Raw genomic sequence first — 15,743 nt, 5'->3', positions numbered from 1 at the left:
AGAAGTTATTTCAGTGGCACTGGAGTTTTCTCTGTTTTCCAGGAATACTGGGAATTATTTTCAATATTATGTAGAAATGTCCAAACGTAACTGAATTGGGAGCTATTAAGTTCTGCATGTGGAATCCGAGTCATTGAAATTGGCTGACCTTTTATTCACCAGCACAGGAAAAGGGGAAAGGAAGGTGTGCTTTTGCCTGTATCACTTTATGCAAGGTTAATCAATCAATCGGTATACCTCAGTTTTCTTACAAGCCAAGGTGGCAAGATAAGTCACGACTGCTTGAAAAAACTTACCAAGCCTGACAGAATGTAGGTTGCACACTTAATTTTGAACTCAGCCAGGCGCACACTTAACTAGTGCCAGAACATGCCCTTCCATATAGTATTTATTACCGTGTTTCATGCAATGCAAGGCTACACCAAACAACTCCCAAGTTAGTATTACCTTTTTGTTAACAGAGATGAACAATTGTTCCTTTATGCACCGAGCATGAAGGAGTGGTGCTGCGAGTGAATTTGTGTCGCATTGTTTTCCACTGCACCTTCAAAGCCACTATTTATGCAAATGAATCATTAATCATTATATATCATGATCAACAACAGACTGTTTATTCATATATATATACATTGCAGTGTCAATGCCTCTCCCAGCAATCTCCAGTAAACACTGCAGCATCAGTAGACTGCACTTGTAAGTTACGCCTGAAAATTTCCTAATCTTATCATTCTATCAAATCTTCTGCTGTCCTCAACTCTTTTTCCTTTCCCTAGCACCTACTATCACTTATTTGAAACAACCATTGTAGTTCTTGTTGATGTTGATTCATTTTCAGCATGGTATACAAGTTTCAGCTGCATACGTTGGTACTGGCAGAAAGTGTCATGCACTAGATGATATTTGGGCAGTAAGTCACTATATGGGCAATTATTTTTAGTATCTTATTTTGTACCTCTCATTTGTAATATATTGAAAACAGTACGATGATAGAAATTAGAGGCGAAATGACAGATCACATTAGAATCGAAGCCAAAAAGTTGGCTGAAGTAGGGTGCTCACTTAAGACAAATTCATGTGCTAACCATCATTTTCATGGTGGATGGAACATTATACTTGCAGTACAGGCGTGTCAAACTTCCTTGCAGTACAGTAGTGCCAAACTTCCGTGTAGTAGTTTGTTGTATAAAACTTGGGCACATACTTGCCGCTTGGTTTTGAGGAGTCTGCCCAACTTGACCCAATTTCTGTGGTTTCAATCTATCGTACTTTTTCATTTATTAGGTTCTTTGCGTCACAGGAGAGCTTGCTCATTTCTTGTAGCGACCAACTTCAATCACAGCTGCTGAAACTATATTTTGCTTACAGCTTCGTTTGTTACCTGTATGTTATGTTTCTCCTCCTATGTCTCAATTTTGCTCATGAGCAACAGCCTGAACTTCACTACTTTCACCCCTGCTGCTATCAGGTTTGGCAGCTTTTTCCAGCAAGGATAACACTGTACAGTACTAGCAATTTCGCAAGATTTCGTGTGACTCAGCACGGGAAGCGCGCATTAGCGCTTCTCACACAGGCAGTCCCAAGCATGTGCGTAAACTTTGCGCTCTGCCGGGAACGCTATTCCTCATAGACGCCGACGTGTTTGGTGCCGAGTCACGTGAAAGCGATTGTATCCCAAAAAGTGATTGACCGAGAATAGACAGTTTCCCAGTTGAGCGCCGCTTAATTACGCTCCACTCCGCGCAGATTTCACAGGCTGAGGCACTGTCGGGAACTATTTCCCGTTTTTGATAAGCGCGTCTTGCGGAGACGCGAGCCTAAGCACTATCAGCTCTGCTCTAAAGCGATCAAGCAGATGCGCCCTTTTAGTGCAGCGAGGGAAGTGACTAGAAGCGACGTTCGTTCCGCTGCCGGCATGAGCGTTGTGCACACGGACACTAACATTCCCGCTAAGTGCAGGTGTGTGAAAATTGCAAGCACATGTCAGTTTGAGCAGAGCAGTCCGTAAACGGTCAGCTGAAACACCGCTCCAAAATGCCTGCCTTCCAAGAAACATGTTTTCAAATGTCCGGGAGCAAATATTTGCTTTGCTATATCCGATATTGCGTTCTCGTACGTTTGGTTTCGTTAAGCCGTAGGTTAGCCCATTGATATAAAATGTGGCCAACAAAATGTTTTATTTCATTGTAACAGACAATTCGTCGTATCCGTGTTCATAATATTGAGGTTTGATCCCTATTTCCTATCGTGAACATCAACAGATACGTCTCTCGAGTTCACGGTGTAATTTCTAACAGCTTGTCACCTTGCACGTTGTAACTTAATGCGAGGCCACCCACGACTGAAGTACTCCAGACCTTCCTCACTCTTCACTTGTGGAACTGTTCTATTTTTTAGAAGGACAGGACAGTTCTGTAGAGACATGCACTACATTTTATTTAGTACAATGAATGCTGCCTTCTCATTATTATAAGAGTCTATCAGTGTTCCCCGCCTTGTCATTATGAATCGATTGAGGATCTCACCCTGTACTTTCTCCAATCGGGAATGTCTTTGTGGCACGAGACGTGACTGCATGCATTGCGCACCTTCCTGCTCCTCCCAACATTGATAAACTGCAAGACATCCCTAGGTATATGCCACAAATTATCAAAGCTAGCTCCACTCGAAGGACGACTGTCTGAATCCAGATATTTAGCGCCCGTTAGCAGCTGAAGGCTATTGGTTAGCTGCATACAAGGGTATGCAAATGACCTCACAACGTCACCTCAATCTCTAATCAAGTTTTCTTAGCAATAGTGAGGTCGGGTCCTCAACCTTTTCCCAAGAGTTCAAGGTTGAGTTATCAATGTTGAATGCACTCATCTCAAAAATTAACTTATGCAGGTTTACGTGCCACAACCATAATCCGATCAAGAGACATGCCATATAGTGCGGAGACTCCTGCAGATTAATTTTGACCAACTGGGGTTTTTTAACCCTTTCAGGCACCAATTATTTCAGTTGATTAAAATCATGCTTTACCACATTCCTCGCATCTTCAGAATTGCAAAAAAAGCATACAGCTGCAGAATAGATTAAGAATTTTAATTTTTTCAGTGAGTTTTGTCAAGTTTCATTTTTAGCAAGAGCTGAAGGAGCACTTACGCAAGAAATAAGCATACTGCACATTATCATTCGGAGAGTACTATATATAGCCAAAACTTGGATCAGTTATGCCCTCCTATTTAGCATATTTAGTGGGCAGGTTAGATGCAACCATCACTTATGTGATCATACTAACAGAAGTAAACACAGAAGCGCATGCAGACGACTGTATGACCTGCATGGATATTGCAGATATGCGTTATGCCAGGAAGACAACAGAGGAGGGGGAGTTTTCGTTAGTGAAAAACGAGTGGTTTTCCAGTAGAATTGAAATTTTGTTTATGGTGAAGTAATTGTCCATTCTTTTACAAAACGGGAACTTGCATATATCTTATATGCGTCATTTACAGGCCACCAAATTTGAATACCTGCACATTCTTTGAGGAAGTGAACGCATTTTTCAAATGGTATATGAACAAAGAATAGCTGGTGTTCGTGGGTGACCTCAACATACGACATTTTCCAAGAATCTAGAAAGGTAGTTATAGATTACCTTAACATTACTGCAATATTTGGACTTATAAACGTAATACATGAATACGCCAAATATGAATAATTGGGGACTAGACTAACTAAAACTGTGCACTGACCATATCACCATGAGAGTGGCAAAGCAACAGTACAGGTCTGGTGTGGTAACTAGTAAATTAGGCAGTAATTGTCATAGCAGCACTGAATTGACATGGACACAAAAGACAACAAGACATCGCTGTCAATAATATTTCTTGTCCATGCCAATTCAGCACTATGACCTCAATTACTGCAACTAACCAACAAGCACAAAAATCTATACATACTCCCGTATTAAATTGGCAGATCATTGCCTCATAGTGGTAGTAGGTCTGTCAAAAAAAAAAAAAGAAAAAACCTCGATATGTATGAAATCCCCGCAATGGCACGGTTTCCTGACAATAAGAACATCAGAGCCCTTCCCCTGTTGAGAAAATGGGGGTAAGCGAAGCTTGTGGCAAGACGACGCTTTCGCTTCATTTGCCCTAAACTCAGGGTCGGCGGCTCTTTGCCAACGTTTCACCTGGGCTTAGGAAGCCCTCATGCTGGAATCGGCACATCGACGAGCCATATCCCGAGCGAGTTCGCGGCTCCGTTGCTTAAACGCATCTTGCTTCTCGACGGAACGCACCACGCGCAGCCTTCCCACCCGGTTGCAGAGACTGACCCGAGGCGAGGGAAGCCCGGTGGAGCGCGCGCCAACCCCCTTTCCTTCCTGTTCCCTCCCAGAGGCACACCAAATGACCCCGATTGGTCACGCGTACAGGTGGTAAACCAGCGGAGCTAATAATGGCACCCCGGTATGAGCCACACGCGATTTCTTTCTTTCCTTCTCTTTCTTGTCCCTGGCTCATACCCATATATCCAATGCGGGTATGAGCCACACATGATTTCATTATCGTTAATCATGACGAAACTGACGAGCATGTGATGTTATTGATGTCGTGACCTATCCATGTTAGTCATACATTCGTACCATTCCATACCTATTTTGGTATATACCAAGTGAACGAGACGAGAGTTTTCCGACAGGTTTTCGATAGGGTTTTAGCGTGACACCACCGCTGACATTTGTGAGGCAATGTTTCGCTTGAAAAAACAGACAGCTCAATAGGGAGCACTAACTGGAGCTCCTTGTTAGATTTAGATTAACTAGTGCATATAATAAAAAGGTTAAGATATTTCAGGATATATCTGAGCAATTAACTAGATATGTAACCTTGAAACAAAGAAAGCCTTAAAATAAATGGATTAACCACGAAATAATGGATCTATGCTACCTAAAATATAAAGCTTGGAAGAGGTGCAGGAAACAAACACCCAGAAGATAGTGACATACGTCAAGAGTCTCGCCTATTACAAAACAGTCATGGCTAAAATATAAGAGGCTAAAAACCAATACTTTTTATATCAGTTTTCCTTGAATAAGAATGAAGGAAGGAAAACATGGAAGATAGCAAATTACCTAACGGGAAGGGTGAACCAAAACAGCATCGAAGATGCAATGAAAAGAATTTTCGCGGTCATGATGCAAGGGTATTAGGTACTAAATTTAACAAAATATCCATACAGACTGCAAAGCTGAGAAAGATAACAGTAGAACAACGAATGACTACAGGCCTCTATGCACGTGCACTGCCCATCCTCCAAGCATATCGTAAGCGGATCTCCGGAGTATTATGCATCAAATGAAGCAGCATAAGCTGCCGGGGTATGACAGCATTCATTTCAGGGACTTGCACTTCCATATTACCGAGTTAAAGGCAGTCGTCCTAAAGATACCAAATGGTTTATTAGAAATCCAGGTCATACTCTAACAGCTAAAAATATCAATTGTGCTAGCAGTTTTGTGGCAGGAAGGATGACTATGAGTACTACAGACCGATTTCAACATTGTGTACTATTTCTCAAATCATGGAAAATGTGTATAGCATATGCAATAGGATTTTGTGAAACATTTGCTTTAAACAATCACACACAGCACAGATTTTACCACGGAAAGAAATACCACTACACTCTTGGAGGAATTTTCTTATGTTAGCAATGCAATCGAGAACAATTACTCTACTCTAGCTCTTGACACTGTAGATCATGGCCCAACGTTGCACAAGCCAAGTGTTCGAGGCCCATTTAACGAGTTCCTTACTATTTTAACAGGTCACAGTGTATAAGAATTGACGAAAAGCATAGCATGTTAAAAGTAATCAAACATGGAGTATCAGCAAGGGAGTACACTGGGCCCAGCAATTTTGAATATTTATGTAACCGATCTTAGCCCAATAGATTCAATATTAACGTTTTTCAATATCCCAATGATACGGCACTTATTCGAAACGGTCACAGACTGCAATGAGGACTGCGAAAAACTTGAATTGGACAAAAAGTTTATGGATTAATTCCAAAAAAATTCAATTTTTGTGAATTCTTCAAAAACAATGTTAGCATGCTTTAGAAACCCCCCACAGTGTTCCACTTAAATGAATTTTTTCTGCATACATCTCACCATCATCTTTGCAGTTATACACCACTGCAATGTGAACTGGAAGTGAAGTGCCTTGGGCTCTTCATAGGCCGGCATTTAAGTTGAGTTATATAACGCATGTTTGTAAAATGACAAATTCTGGCAGCTATGATCGTCCAAGGAAGGTCTCCGATTAACTTGAGATTTAGCATTTACATAGCTTTAGTGGAACATATTATATATTACGAAATAACTTTACATAGCTACTGCTCCGGGTATAATATACAAATTATAAATAGAATAAAAAAAGATCGTAAACAGCATTACTTACGGAACATGTTACAAGTAGCTACTCAACGAAAGTACTGCAAGTTAGGAATTTTTCAAGCAAGAGCTTTTTTGTTTTGTGGTTTTGACACGACTCTATAAGCGATTATAAAGTGTGCATTCATAAAACCAGTAACACTAAGAAAAAACTGAAGTATAAATTAAATGGCATGTTTTTACCAACTATGGCAAAAAAAAAATGAACTACTACATCCCCACTCTATTTTTATTTAGAAAATATTTAACTATTTCAAGGAAGATATGCTGAATTTTTCAGCAAGACTTCATGAAATTTTCAGTATTGTATATGTTGAGAGCATGTGTTTGTAAACTTGTGTGCCTTCACTATAGGCAATGCTGCGCCAAAGCCGGGTCAAACAAGTGCTTTGTGCTCAGGCCGACCACAAAACTTACCTTTGCGTACATACGTACGCAACAATACGTTGAACTGAATTGCAGAATCTGGACTCCATGTGAAAACTCGCTGCAGGAACATCAAATACAAGAACATCAACTGTTTCATGTCTAGCAGGCTTGAAAAGCACCTATCCAGCCACTTGAAAATTGTGCCAGAAAAACAATAAAATAAGTGAACCCGCTAAATACGACACTCGCATCGAGCAAGAACACCCAGCCGTCTACCTTCCACTCACATTGCTAAAATACTTTGCATACGTTATTCAAACTCTCAGCACAATTACAATCAGAGGTGTTTTGAAGATACTATGTGTGTCACATTCTAAACATCACTACTTTTGCTGTTGATGCACTAATCTTGTCATGCACAGTGCCTTAAACGTTTACTGTACACACTATGCTTGGTACACGAGTGCTCGTGCATTCCCCTTTGCTTCTCTGTTATATTCCCCTTGTGTGACCACTGGCTTCATTGTTTCATATCGCTGCAACTATAATGGGAACCAAGGCACGACATTTTAAAATCTCACTGATGGTGCCAAGGTGCCATATGGATTAGGCAAACTATAAATATGAGCATTCCGCTCAAGATGCACAAATTTTCATAATATTACTCATTAGTTTAGACAAGAGCATATGAACCCGAGAAGCTGTGGAAAACTGACTTCACAATAGCTGAACCTCACTGGATGCTCACCTTTCTTCAACCTCCAACTCGCAAATGATGATGAGGTCAAACTGAAGTTGACCTCACGAGGTTGGAAACTTGCGAGGGTGCAAACCTTTGAATTGCAAGGTTTACGGCATTGTAGTGGCTTTTGTTGAAGCATTCACAGTATAGACAGTAATACAGCCAGATCATTCTGAATCCTTCGATATACAGGCCATTTTGTCGTGGGCATTCGACTGTAGTCAAGAAGGGTGACAAACTAACACAACATGATATGTGAAGTTTGCTCTGCAAGGTTCTAGTTTCCTTAAGCTGGTCCAATTGAATGTACATGCTGTAATAAGTAGAAGAGATCAAACTTTGCAGAGACATGTAACCTTTAATAAAGACGGAGCACCTTCAAGGGCACACGGAACTGGCCACTTGGTCGTGCATCACAATTTCCCTTGAAGCCATGATGGCCATCTAACAGACACGTTAAAAGTTTAGTCAGAGAAACAGTAATATCAACATAATAAAAAAACCCGTTGTGGCCCATGCATCGAAACACCATGTTTGCCACTTCAACTGCAATGAATGCACTCAGTGCTAAAATTGTCACGCCGCAACAGAGTCAAGTTTCGATACTGCTCGTAATCTTAAACACACAAGCCTTCAGTGCGTGCATGATGGCCAGAAGATGCCTCACAAGGAAGTATGCACAGAGCATAAAACTACAAGAGTATGCTTGCACAAAATAATGCTATAACGAAATACGCTCAACATGTGACTGGGTATTCTTGTAGATACTCTCCATGGCTACTAATCAACAAAGTTAAAGAAACATCAAAAACAAGGGTTTAAAGTACTTGCACCTTTGGAATGGCATACCAAATGGCAAAGAGCACTGCACAGTAGCACTGTTCCATATATTAAAAAGACAACACTGGCCAAGGTGGTGGCTGTACTGTAAGTGTGCATCCTAAAAGTGCAATGTGCACTTATGAACATGCAGTGTGCTTGCACTCAAGTATCATCTGGATGTGAGGGATCCATCGGCAGCTAGAATATGAGAGCTCCTTTACTCGTCGGGAAGAGTACTCGATTATCGAGATTCTCCGATGGTACCGTGCCCACAGGCTATGCCTGCATAGACTTCTGCAAACAGTGCCTGGAACTGTGTTGGTTGAATTGTGTAACTCCACCGCAGATAACACAACATCTACAGAAAAAGATATATCTCCTCCATCAAGAACAGAGATTGATATCCAGATGCACATTTACACGCTGCAACAAGTCCTGCTCAAGACATCGCAGGGCCTTTAGGCCAGCTACGAGCTCAGCCAAAACAACATTCTAATGTTGCACGGGAACTTTGCAACTTTCTAGCAGACACTGCCCGTAAGAGTGCACATGGTGCCACATGACAAGACATGCTTTAACAATACTCTCACTTGAAAAAATAAAAAATAAAAGGTCTCGCTGTACAGTCAGGCTCATGGCAAAACAGTCCACTGCTCAGCCAAAACACTCGCAGCCACTAGGTACACTTGCAGCACTGGTCTGTTCCAGAGGGGTCCTTCCAAAGGTGGGTAAGCACACAGCAATGCACCAAGGCACCATCGAATTGGGTTAGCACAACTGAGCATCTCAAGGCACTAAAAGCTGCTCGCTCTTTTGATGGCTGCTTTGACAGCCAAAACAAAGAAGGAAGCAGCAACACCAGTAGACTATGGTCCCAGGAAATACACGCCACAAATGATTGTCTGGTGGTCTGGACGTTGGCTATGTATTGTTAGCAGTACCACAGGGCAACTCTAACAAGCCAACTAAAGTCGCAAAGCAGACCCAGGGACCGGGATCAGGACTGTAACCGATCCAACATCTACACGTGTTCCTTCAAAAACAACCTGCTCAGAGGTCCTTTAGAAGGACTGACCACAGTCCCACTAATTTCGTGCACCGAGCGCTGGCTTGAGTTTACTACACTTTGGCGACCAGGAGGCACTTCTGCGCCCTGCGGCATCAAGCGTTTGAGCCATCTGCACTAGAAGGTGGTCGAGACGAACCGGCCCGCTCTTCTTGGATTAGCCCACTGAGGTCGCCCTCTGCCTCACTGTCCTTGATCCACCCACGGCTCAACAGGAAGGGCCGGATTATGACATTGTTGTAGAGGAACATGCCTAGGATGAGCACCAGGAAGCCGACTATCTGCGTCCAATTGAAGCTCTGCCAACGGACGGCCAGAGAGAACAGCCAGATAACCAGGGTGCGCACGCTGTCCAGGACCATGCGCGTTGTGGCGCTCAACTCCTTCGTCACGCTGATTCCGGCAAAGTTGAAGAAGGAAATGCTGAGCACCGTGCCTGCACAGAGAAAAACCACACTGCACTGCCGCTCACAATGCAAACTGGAGTCAGGTCGGGTTCAAAATTAGGCAATATGACAAGGTGTGGACAGATGAAGGGAAAACAACACTTTTGGAAGGACCTGCGCCTTTGTTGGCCATGTCTAGTGCCACTTTCAGGTTGGAATGGCCTTCCAGACGACACTGCTCGGACATCGGTCTGGGGAATGCCAAGGCCACCTGAGCTCTGACAGCACTGTGTGAAAACCGGCAACTTAAGATGAAACACGTGGGAGCTTTTTCTTACAAATTTATTTGAAAAGCACTTGCCCTACATGTGCCACTTTTACACTGCTCTTTTTCCTAACAGACCATGTACCAGCCAGCCCACGTGGACACAACCTTGCGCAAGCATTCCATAGAACACAGGTGGGAACTGCTGATGTTACAGTAAATCTTTATTATAACGAAGACACTTTGCTCATATTATCACTAACTGAAATGTCACATGGTCTAGACTCAAGTGCATGTATTTTAGGCTGGAATACTCGAAGCCTACAAGCAGCGGGCTTCAAAAGAGCGAACCATCTTCAGGTGCCCAAGTGACTGCTTGGACCTGTGCCTCTTTCTTGCCCCGCGAACAATGCAGACAGTGGTGTGCACCCACCAGTCTGAGACGTTCCTGCTCTTTTTCATCAAACGTGACACGGAGAAACAAGGGAACAGTGTTCCGACAGCCTAGACTTTAGTTCGTGGCTTTGGCTAATGATGGGCTGCGGTGTCTACCGCCTACGCAAGCTGTAGTCCGAGATTGCCAGACTGCGTGTGCCCCCAATCTCAGAGGTCATGGGTCAAGAGACTTGCGAGCAGTGGCTAGACTTGTGCCCCACTTTCATTTTTGTGCTGCGTGCATGTGCGATGGTAGTTATTGTGCTAGTGCGGGCGTGCGGTGAACAATATCAAGTCTTTAGGCTTCTTTAGTTTCGCCAGTTTAGCTTTGACAGCTTTCGCAAGTGGCTGGCACCAATGCAGCATACGTGCACCGTTGTATTAACCTGACCGACCCTTCTGCCAAGAAATGCGTGGGTGGTTCAGTTTGCCATTTTATGCTTTCCCGTGCCCATTATGGCTTCAACGGGATCCTTGTGAAAGTCTCAGACTCTCGAGCAGAACGTCTGGTCCGCTGATCTGTGAAGTTGAAAATGGCAGCCAGACGAAGTCGGAAATCAGAAACAATTTCACAATTCTGGCATCAGTGTTGTCCACCCTAATGAAAAACAAGCAGGTTGTGCTGGACCGATTTGAGAAGAGCTTTTCAATGAAGAGAAAATGCATCAACAATTCAAAGCACCCCAAGGTCGATGCTGCCCTCGTCGAGTGGTTGAATGCTAGAGGTGCCAACTTGCAATAAGTCTGTGCCGCTAGCGGTTGCTGCAAGCAGAGGTGCTGGCCTTACAGATGAACAAGCCAGATTTCAAGTGCAGCAACGGTTGGCTCAAGAGATTTAAAAAGTGACATGGCGTGTCTTCCAGATCAACCATTGGAAAAAGCAGAACTGTTGACCGAGACGATGTGAACGTGAAAGCCTTGCTTGAGAAGTATGGGGACAGAGACCGATTACAACATCAATGCGGCAGCATTTTTTTGACAAGCTCTTGCCAAAGCCCAACTACACAACTCTGGCTGGTTCCTTAGCTGGAGGCTAACAATGCAAAGAGCGTGTCACAGTCTTATCTCGCTCAAATGCTACCGGTAAAGGCAAGCTGCTGTTGCGTATTAGGAAAAGTGCAGAAGCCTTTTGGAATGCAACGATGCCAAAACACCATTTATAGTACCAACAAACGAGCTTGGATTATGGTGGCTCTCTTGAAGATTATGTGCACTTTGTCATTCGAAGGTTTGAGCACGAACAGCGGAACATGTTCATTATTGATGACTAATATTTAAATACACCTAACTACCTCAATTTTATAGCCCAATAATAGGTAGTTGAAACTACAAGTAAGTTTCGCTGAGTGCACTGCGGGTCGCTGAGGGCAACCGCATTTGGCTCGTCATAGGTGCAAAAATCGGAAATAGTGGCGTCTACATGAACATCTAAAATCAAATTTTGAACTGCACACCATAGTGAGTAGGCGGAGTGTCGTGGGCACGCCCCGCTCTGTCGTAGCCTTCGCAGTGCAAGGCATTGAAGGCACGGGAGCACCGCGAAGGGGATCATGCGCGACCTTTGATTGCCAATAACTCCACTTCTGCTGAATGCATTGAAGTACTTCTTGCAGCAAAGTATTTCTGAAATAGTCTATTTTACCTTCAAATGCACTTCTCAACTTCAATAAAAAGTGGTTAAGGACCCCTTTAATAGTGGACCTGTGTCTTACGGCAATCTTTTATTGCATAGAATGTTTTGCTTTCCCATTTTCCTCCAAAATACAGAAGGCCTTTGCCATCTTTAGGGCAGAGGAGTTATCGTAAGGCCAATCTGCGCGACAAATGGCACCTATGACAACTCGATCGCTGCTCCGCGCGTAGCCATATCAGTGCTGTGCAGGTCAACCGTGGTCGGTGCCAACAGTAAACAGCAGGCACTTTTTCATTGGCAAGTAATTTGCCACCTGTCAGGTACTTAAATCGAGAGGGCCTCGGTGCATTTATCACATTTCTTGAGGAGCCCCACTTTTGATGCGATTTTTGTGTTCATATAATTAATGGCATGAAACAGAAAGCACGAAGAAAGGCATGGGTCAGAACCGTCTTGTATTTATTTTTAACTTGTTTAAATAAATGTCCACGAGCACTTTCAGAATGTTCAGTAAACTCTCGTTATAACAAAGTGAGCGGGATGGCAATAAAATTTGATGGACACGATAATTCGGTAAAAGCAGATGCGCCTAAAAGCTGCGATTATAATAGCATCCCAGCTGTGTGGCAACTTCGCAGAAGTAAAGAACTTGGAAGGCGCTTACATTTCGCCTTAAAGATCGGAGCACGACAGCATTCAAAGATCCCCGACTGCTTCCCGATAACTTCAGCTTATGTAAGCGTAATGTTTACCAGGAAACGCTGGTGGCGAACGCTATGCACAAAGGCGATCGGCTTGCATGGGCCAATCCCGGAGATAGTGCACAGCCGGCAAAAGAAATTACATAATTTTCAGGTTTCTGTTACTATTTGGCACTTTTAATATTTAGGTCCGAGAAGATTTAGCATGAAATTTGTTTGCGGGCTGTCATTCTCAAAATGCCGAGGGATAACTTTGTCAAGAATGTAAGACAAGGTTTGAGCATAGTTCACACATTGCGAGCGCGTGAACTTCAAACATATTCGGCCAATTTTCGGCCACTTCGCGTTCACCCTGGCACGTACAATGCAGATTTTTTTATATTTCGAAATTGAAGTTGGCTTTCAGATTTTGCAGAAACTCTTGAATGCGTAAACGTAGCATAAATGCATTTTTCCAAAAGCAGATTTATGCGATTTTTTTTAAACTTCAAGACCTGCATCTCCGCTCAAACTGAGAGCGTCATTGGGGTTCAGCACAACGTAATGCCACCGATTTTTTAGCTTGAGAGGGAAACAAACACTTTATAAAAATATTTTCTGGGTCTCCATTTAAAAATAACTGAGCTGTAATCAGTGCTGGCATTTAATGAGAGTAGTAGACTGTACTGTATGTCTTGATTTCTACGTACACAGGCTACCAATAGCTTAGTAAATTCTTGTCATGAGACACCCGAGCATGTGCAGCACCGTGTTCTCTTACCCAAAATTTGTAAGCATTAAAATGTGTGACAAATTTGGTTCGATATTCAGCTTTTCTTTCTTGATTTGATTCAATATTAGATTTGAAATCTACTAAACAATATTCGCACGCCCCTAATTTAAACTGATCAAGCAAAGGATGGCAAGACAGACCGGGAAACTGAATGACCTACCAATAACACCCAAGCAGACCTGCCAGCTGTTTTTAATTTGAATGAAGCCATCGATAGCATCTTCCAGCTGGCCACCAGGGTTCTGGAAGATGGTGTTGCCCGCTGGGATGAAGTACATAGGCACCAGCAAGGTGCCCAGCACCACAAAGCCAAAAAAGCCTGCACAAAGAAATGGCACAAGCAATAATTCAATACGACTAAACACTTCAAAACACAGAGGACAGATACGTTCAGTACATTCCACACACTTGCGGTGGTAAGCAATGGCCGACTATGTGGCAGGTGCCTCCGCGTCTATCTCCCCACATGCCTGGTCGACGCACTGCTGAAGTGGATCAGGCTAAATTCCCATGGTAAGGCAATTACCGTGTAGACTTCTTATACTGCAAATTATTGGGTTCATCTGCACTGTAAGTGGTACAGCACTATAACCAACAGAACAATTTTCAAAGCTTACAACATGCAAAAAAATTGACCAAGCAGTCGTGCATATTCCACAATCAAAGCATGCGACTGGGATGTTTGCAACCTCCCATCAACTTTGCTGTTAATTCTGTTAATTTGACTCCGGTTAACTTGATTTTTCGGTTATTTCGATCCTGAGCATAGGTCCTGGCCCGGCCGGCGCTCATGCATTCCCATGGGCCCAAACTTCCTTTATTTCAATCCTAAAATTGGCCTTCGCTCGATAATTTGAACTTGACCAGTTAGCACGCATGCGACAGCATCTGTCTTGGCAGAGCTTAGGGGACAGCGAATGCATCGAATATGTCATCTCTGGTTGAAAATGCCCATTTTCAGCACTCCCTAGGAAGATTTTAAAGCAATAACCGCAGCTCACAATGTCCGATTGTGGTATTTATCCAACTCTAATGTGCGCCTTCCATTTTTTTAAAAGGAAATTGGACACAAAGCGTAGTGCAATTGGAGACGAAACCACATTCGCAACAGTCGTATGGTTTACCACATAACATGAATGTATTATGGCAGAGCCGAATTAAAAAAAAACGCATGGCAAAGCCAACTTAAGGAAACCGGGCACCATTGTGCAACAATTCTTTACAAAAAATTGGGTGCACGTTGGATTCCTACTTCGTTTAGAAGCTTTAATGTCATTCCTACATTACTCTTCTACTTTGGACATGAAATGCGCACCCACCTTCATGAAGTGGCCGTGCATTTGATTGATTCGGGGCAAATACTATCAAATGCAAAGGCAAATACTGCCAAATGAATCAGCGGTGTGTTCTGGCATTCTTTCTGCATCTTGTTTAATTCGTCCCGCCGATAATCCGATCAACTTTGTTGATCCTGCCAGGGTCCAATTAACTGACGTAGACTATATAGGATTAGCCCAGCGAGTGCTAGCCAGCGCCGCCCATATACATAGTGGCAGATGTGAAACACTTTCAATTGCAGGCGTCAAGCAGTGAGTGAACTTAGAAACAGGCTTAGCATTCACTTCCGGTGCCCTGTTGGTTCAGGGTCTCTTCAGGGTACTTGATAAAGACTCAAACACTTGCCTTCCCAGCCAACAGCCTGCAGTGGTGCCACCTTGTACTTGGTGACGAACTTTTCCTCGATGACCATCTGAGAAGCAGTGATCACCTGGGCCAGTACTATGAGCAAGTCACCTGAGAGAGAGAGGTTCAAAGTAACTATTCCATTCATCCTCGGTTATTAGAACAGAACCGCTAGCATAACTGACATGAAAAAAAAGCCTTGACTTGCCACCCTGCAATTCATTTCAACTCAATTAGACCACCTTCATGAAGTGGGTACACAGCTGTAAAACTGAAGAGTTTTGTCCTTGTGCTTCGGGTGGTGGCAGGAGTAAGATGGGGCCCGTCGGAATCGTCTCTTCAATTGTACCAAGCCCTGTTTGTAGGCTAAGATACAGCATGTCAGTGCTCTCGAACATGAGACCCAGCTGTGTGCGGACGTTAGAGAGCA

At 43.3% G+C, this 15,743-nt stretch overlaps 1 protein-coding gene across 1 annotated transcript in view; it reads right to left on the bottom strand.

The window, feature by feature from the left end:
* Positions 1-7,895: 7,895 nt before the first annotated feature.
* Positions 7,896-15,743, bottom strand: part of LOC119445313 (solute carrier family 35 member F6) — a 32,342-nt gene continuing 24,494 nt past the window's right edge. Inside the window, exons 5-7 of the mRNA XM_037709626.2 lie at positions 15,314-15,424; positions 13,791-13,949; positions 7,896-9,874 (exon numbers count right to left, since the gene is read on the bottom strand). Of these exons, the coding sequence (XP_037565554.1) occupies positions 9,534-9,874; positions 13,791-13,949; positions 15,314-15,424 (611 nt within the window). The 3' untranslated portion in view covers positions 7,896-9,533. The remainder of the gene's footprint in view (positions 9,875-13,790; positions 13,950-15,313; positions 15,425-15,743) is intronic.

Source organism: Dermacentor silvarum, chromosome 3, assembly GCF_013339745.2.
Source record: "Dermacentor silvarum isolate Dsil-2018 chromosome 3, BIME_Dsil_1.4, whole genome shotgun sequence".
Taxonomy (NCBI): domain Eukaryota; kingdom Metazoa; phylum Arthropoda; class Arachnida; order Ixodida; family Ixodidae; genus Dermacentor; species Dermacentor silvarum.
The sequence above is the reverse complement of the archived record's forward strand: the minus strand, read 5'-3'. Positions and strand labels throughout refer to the sequence as shown.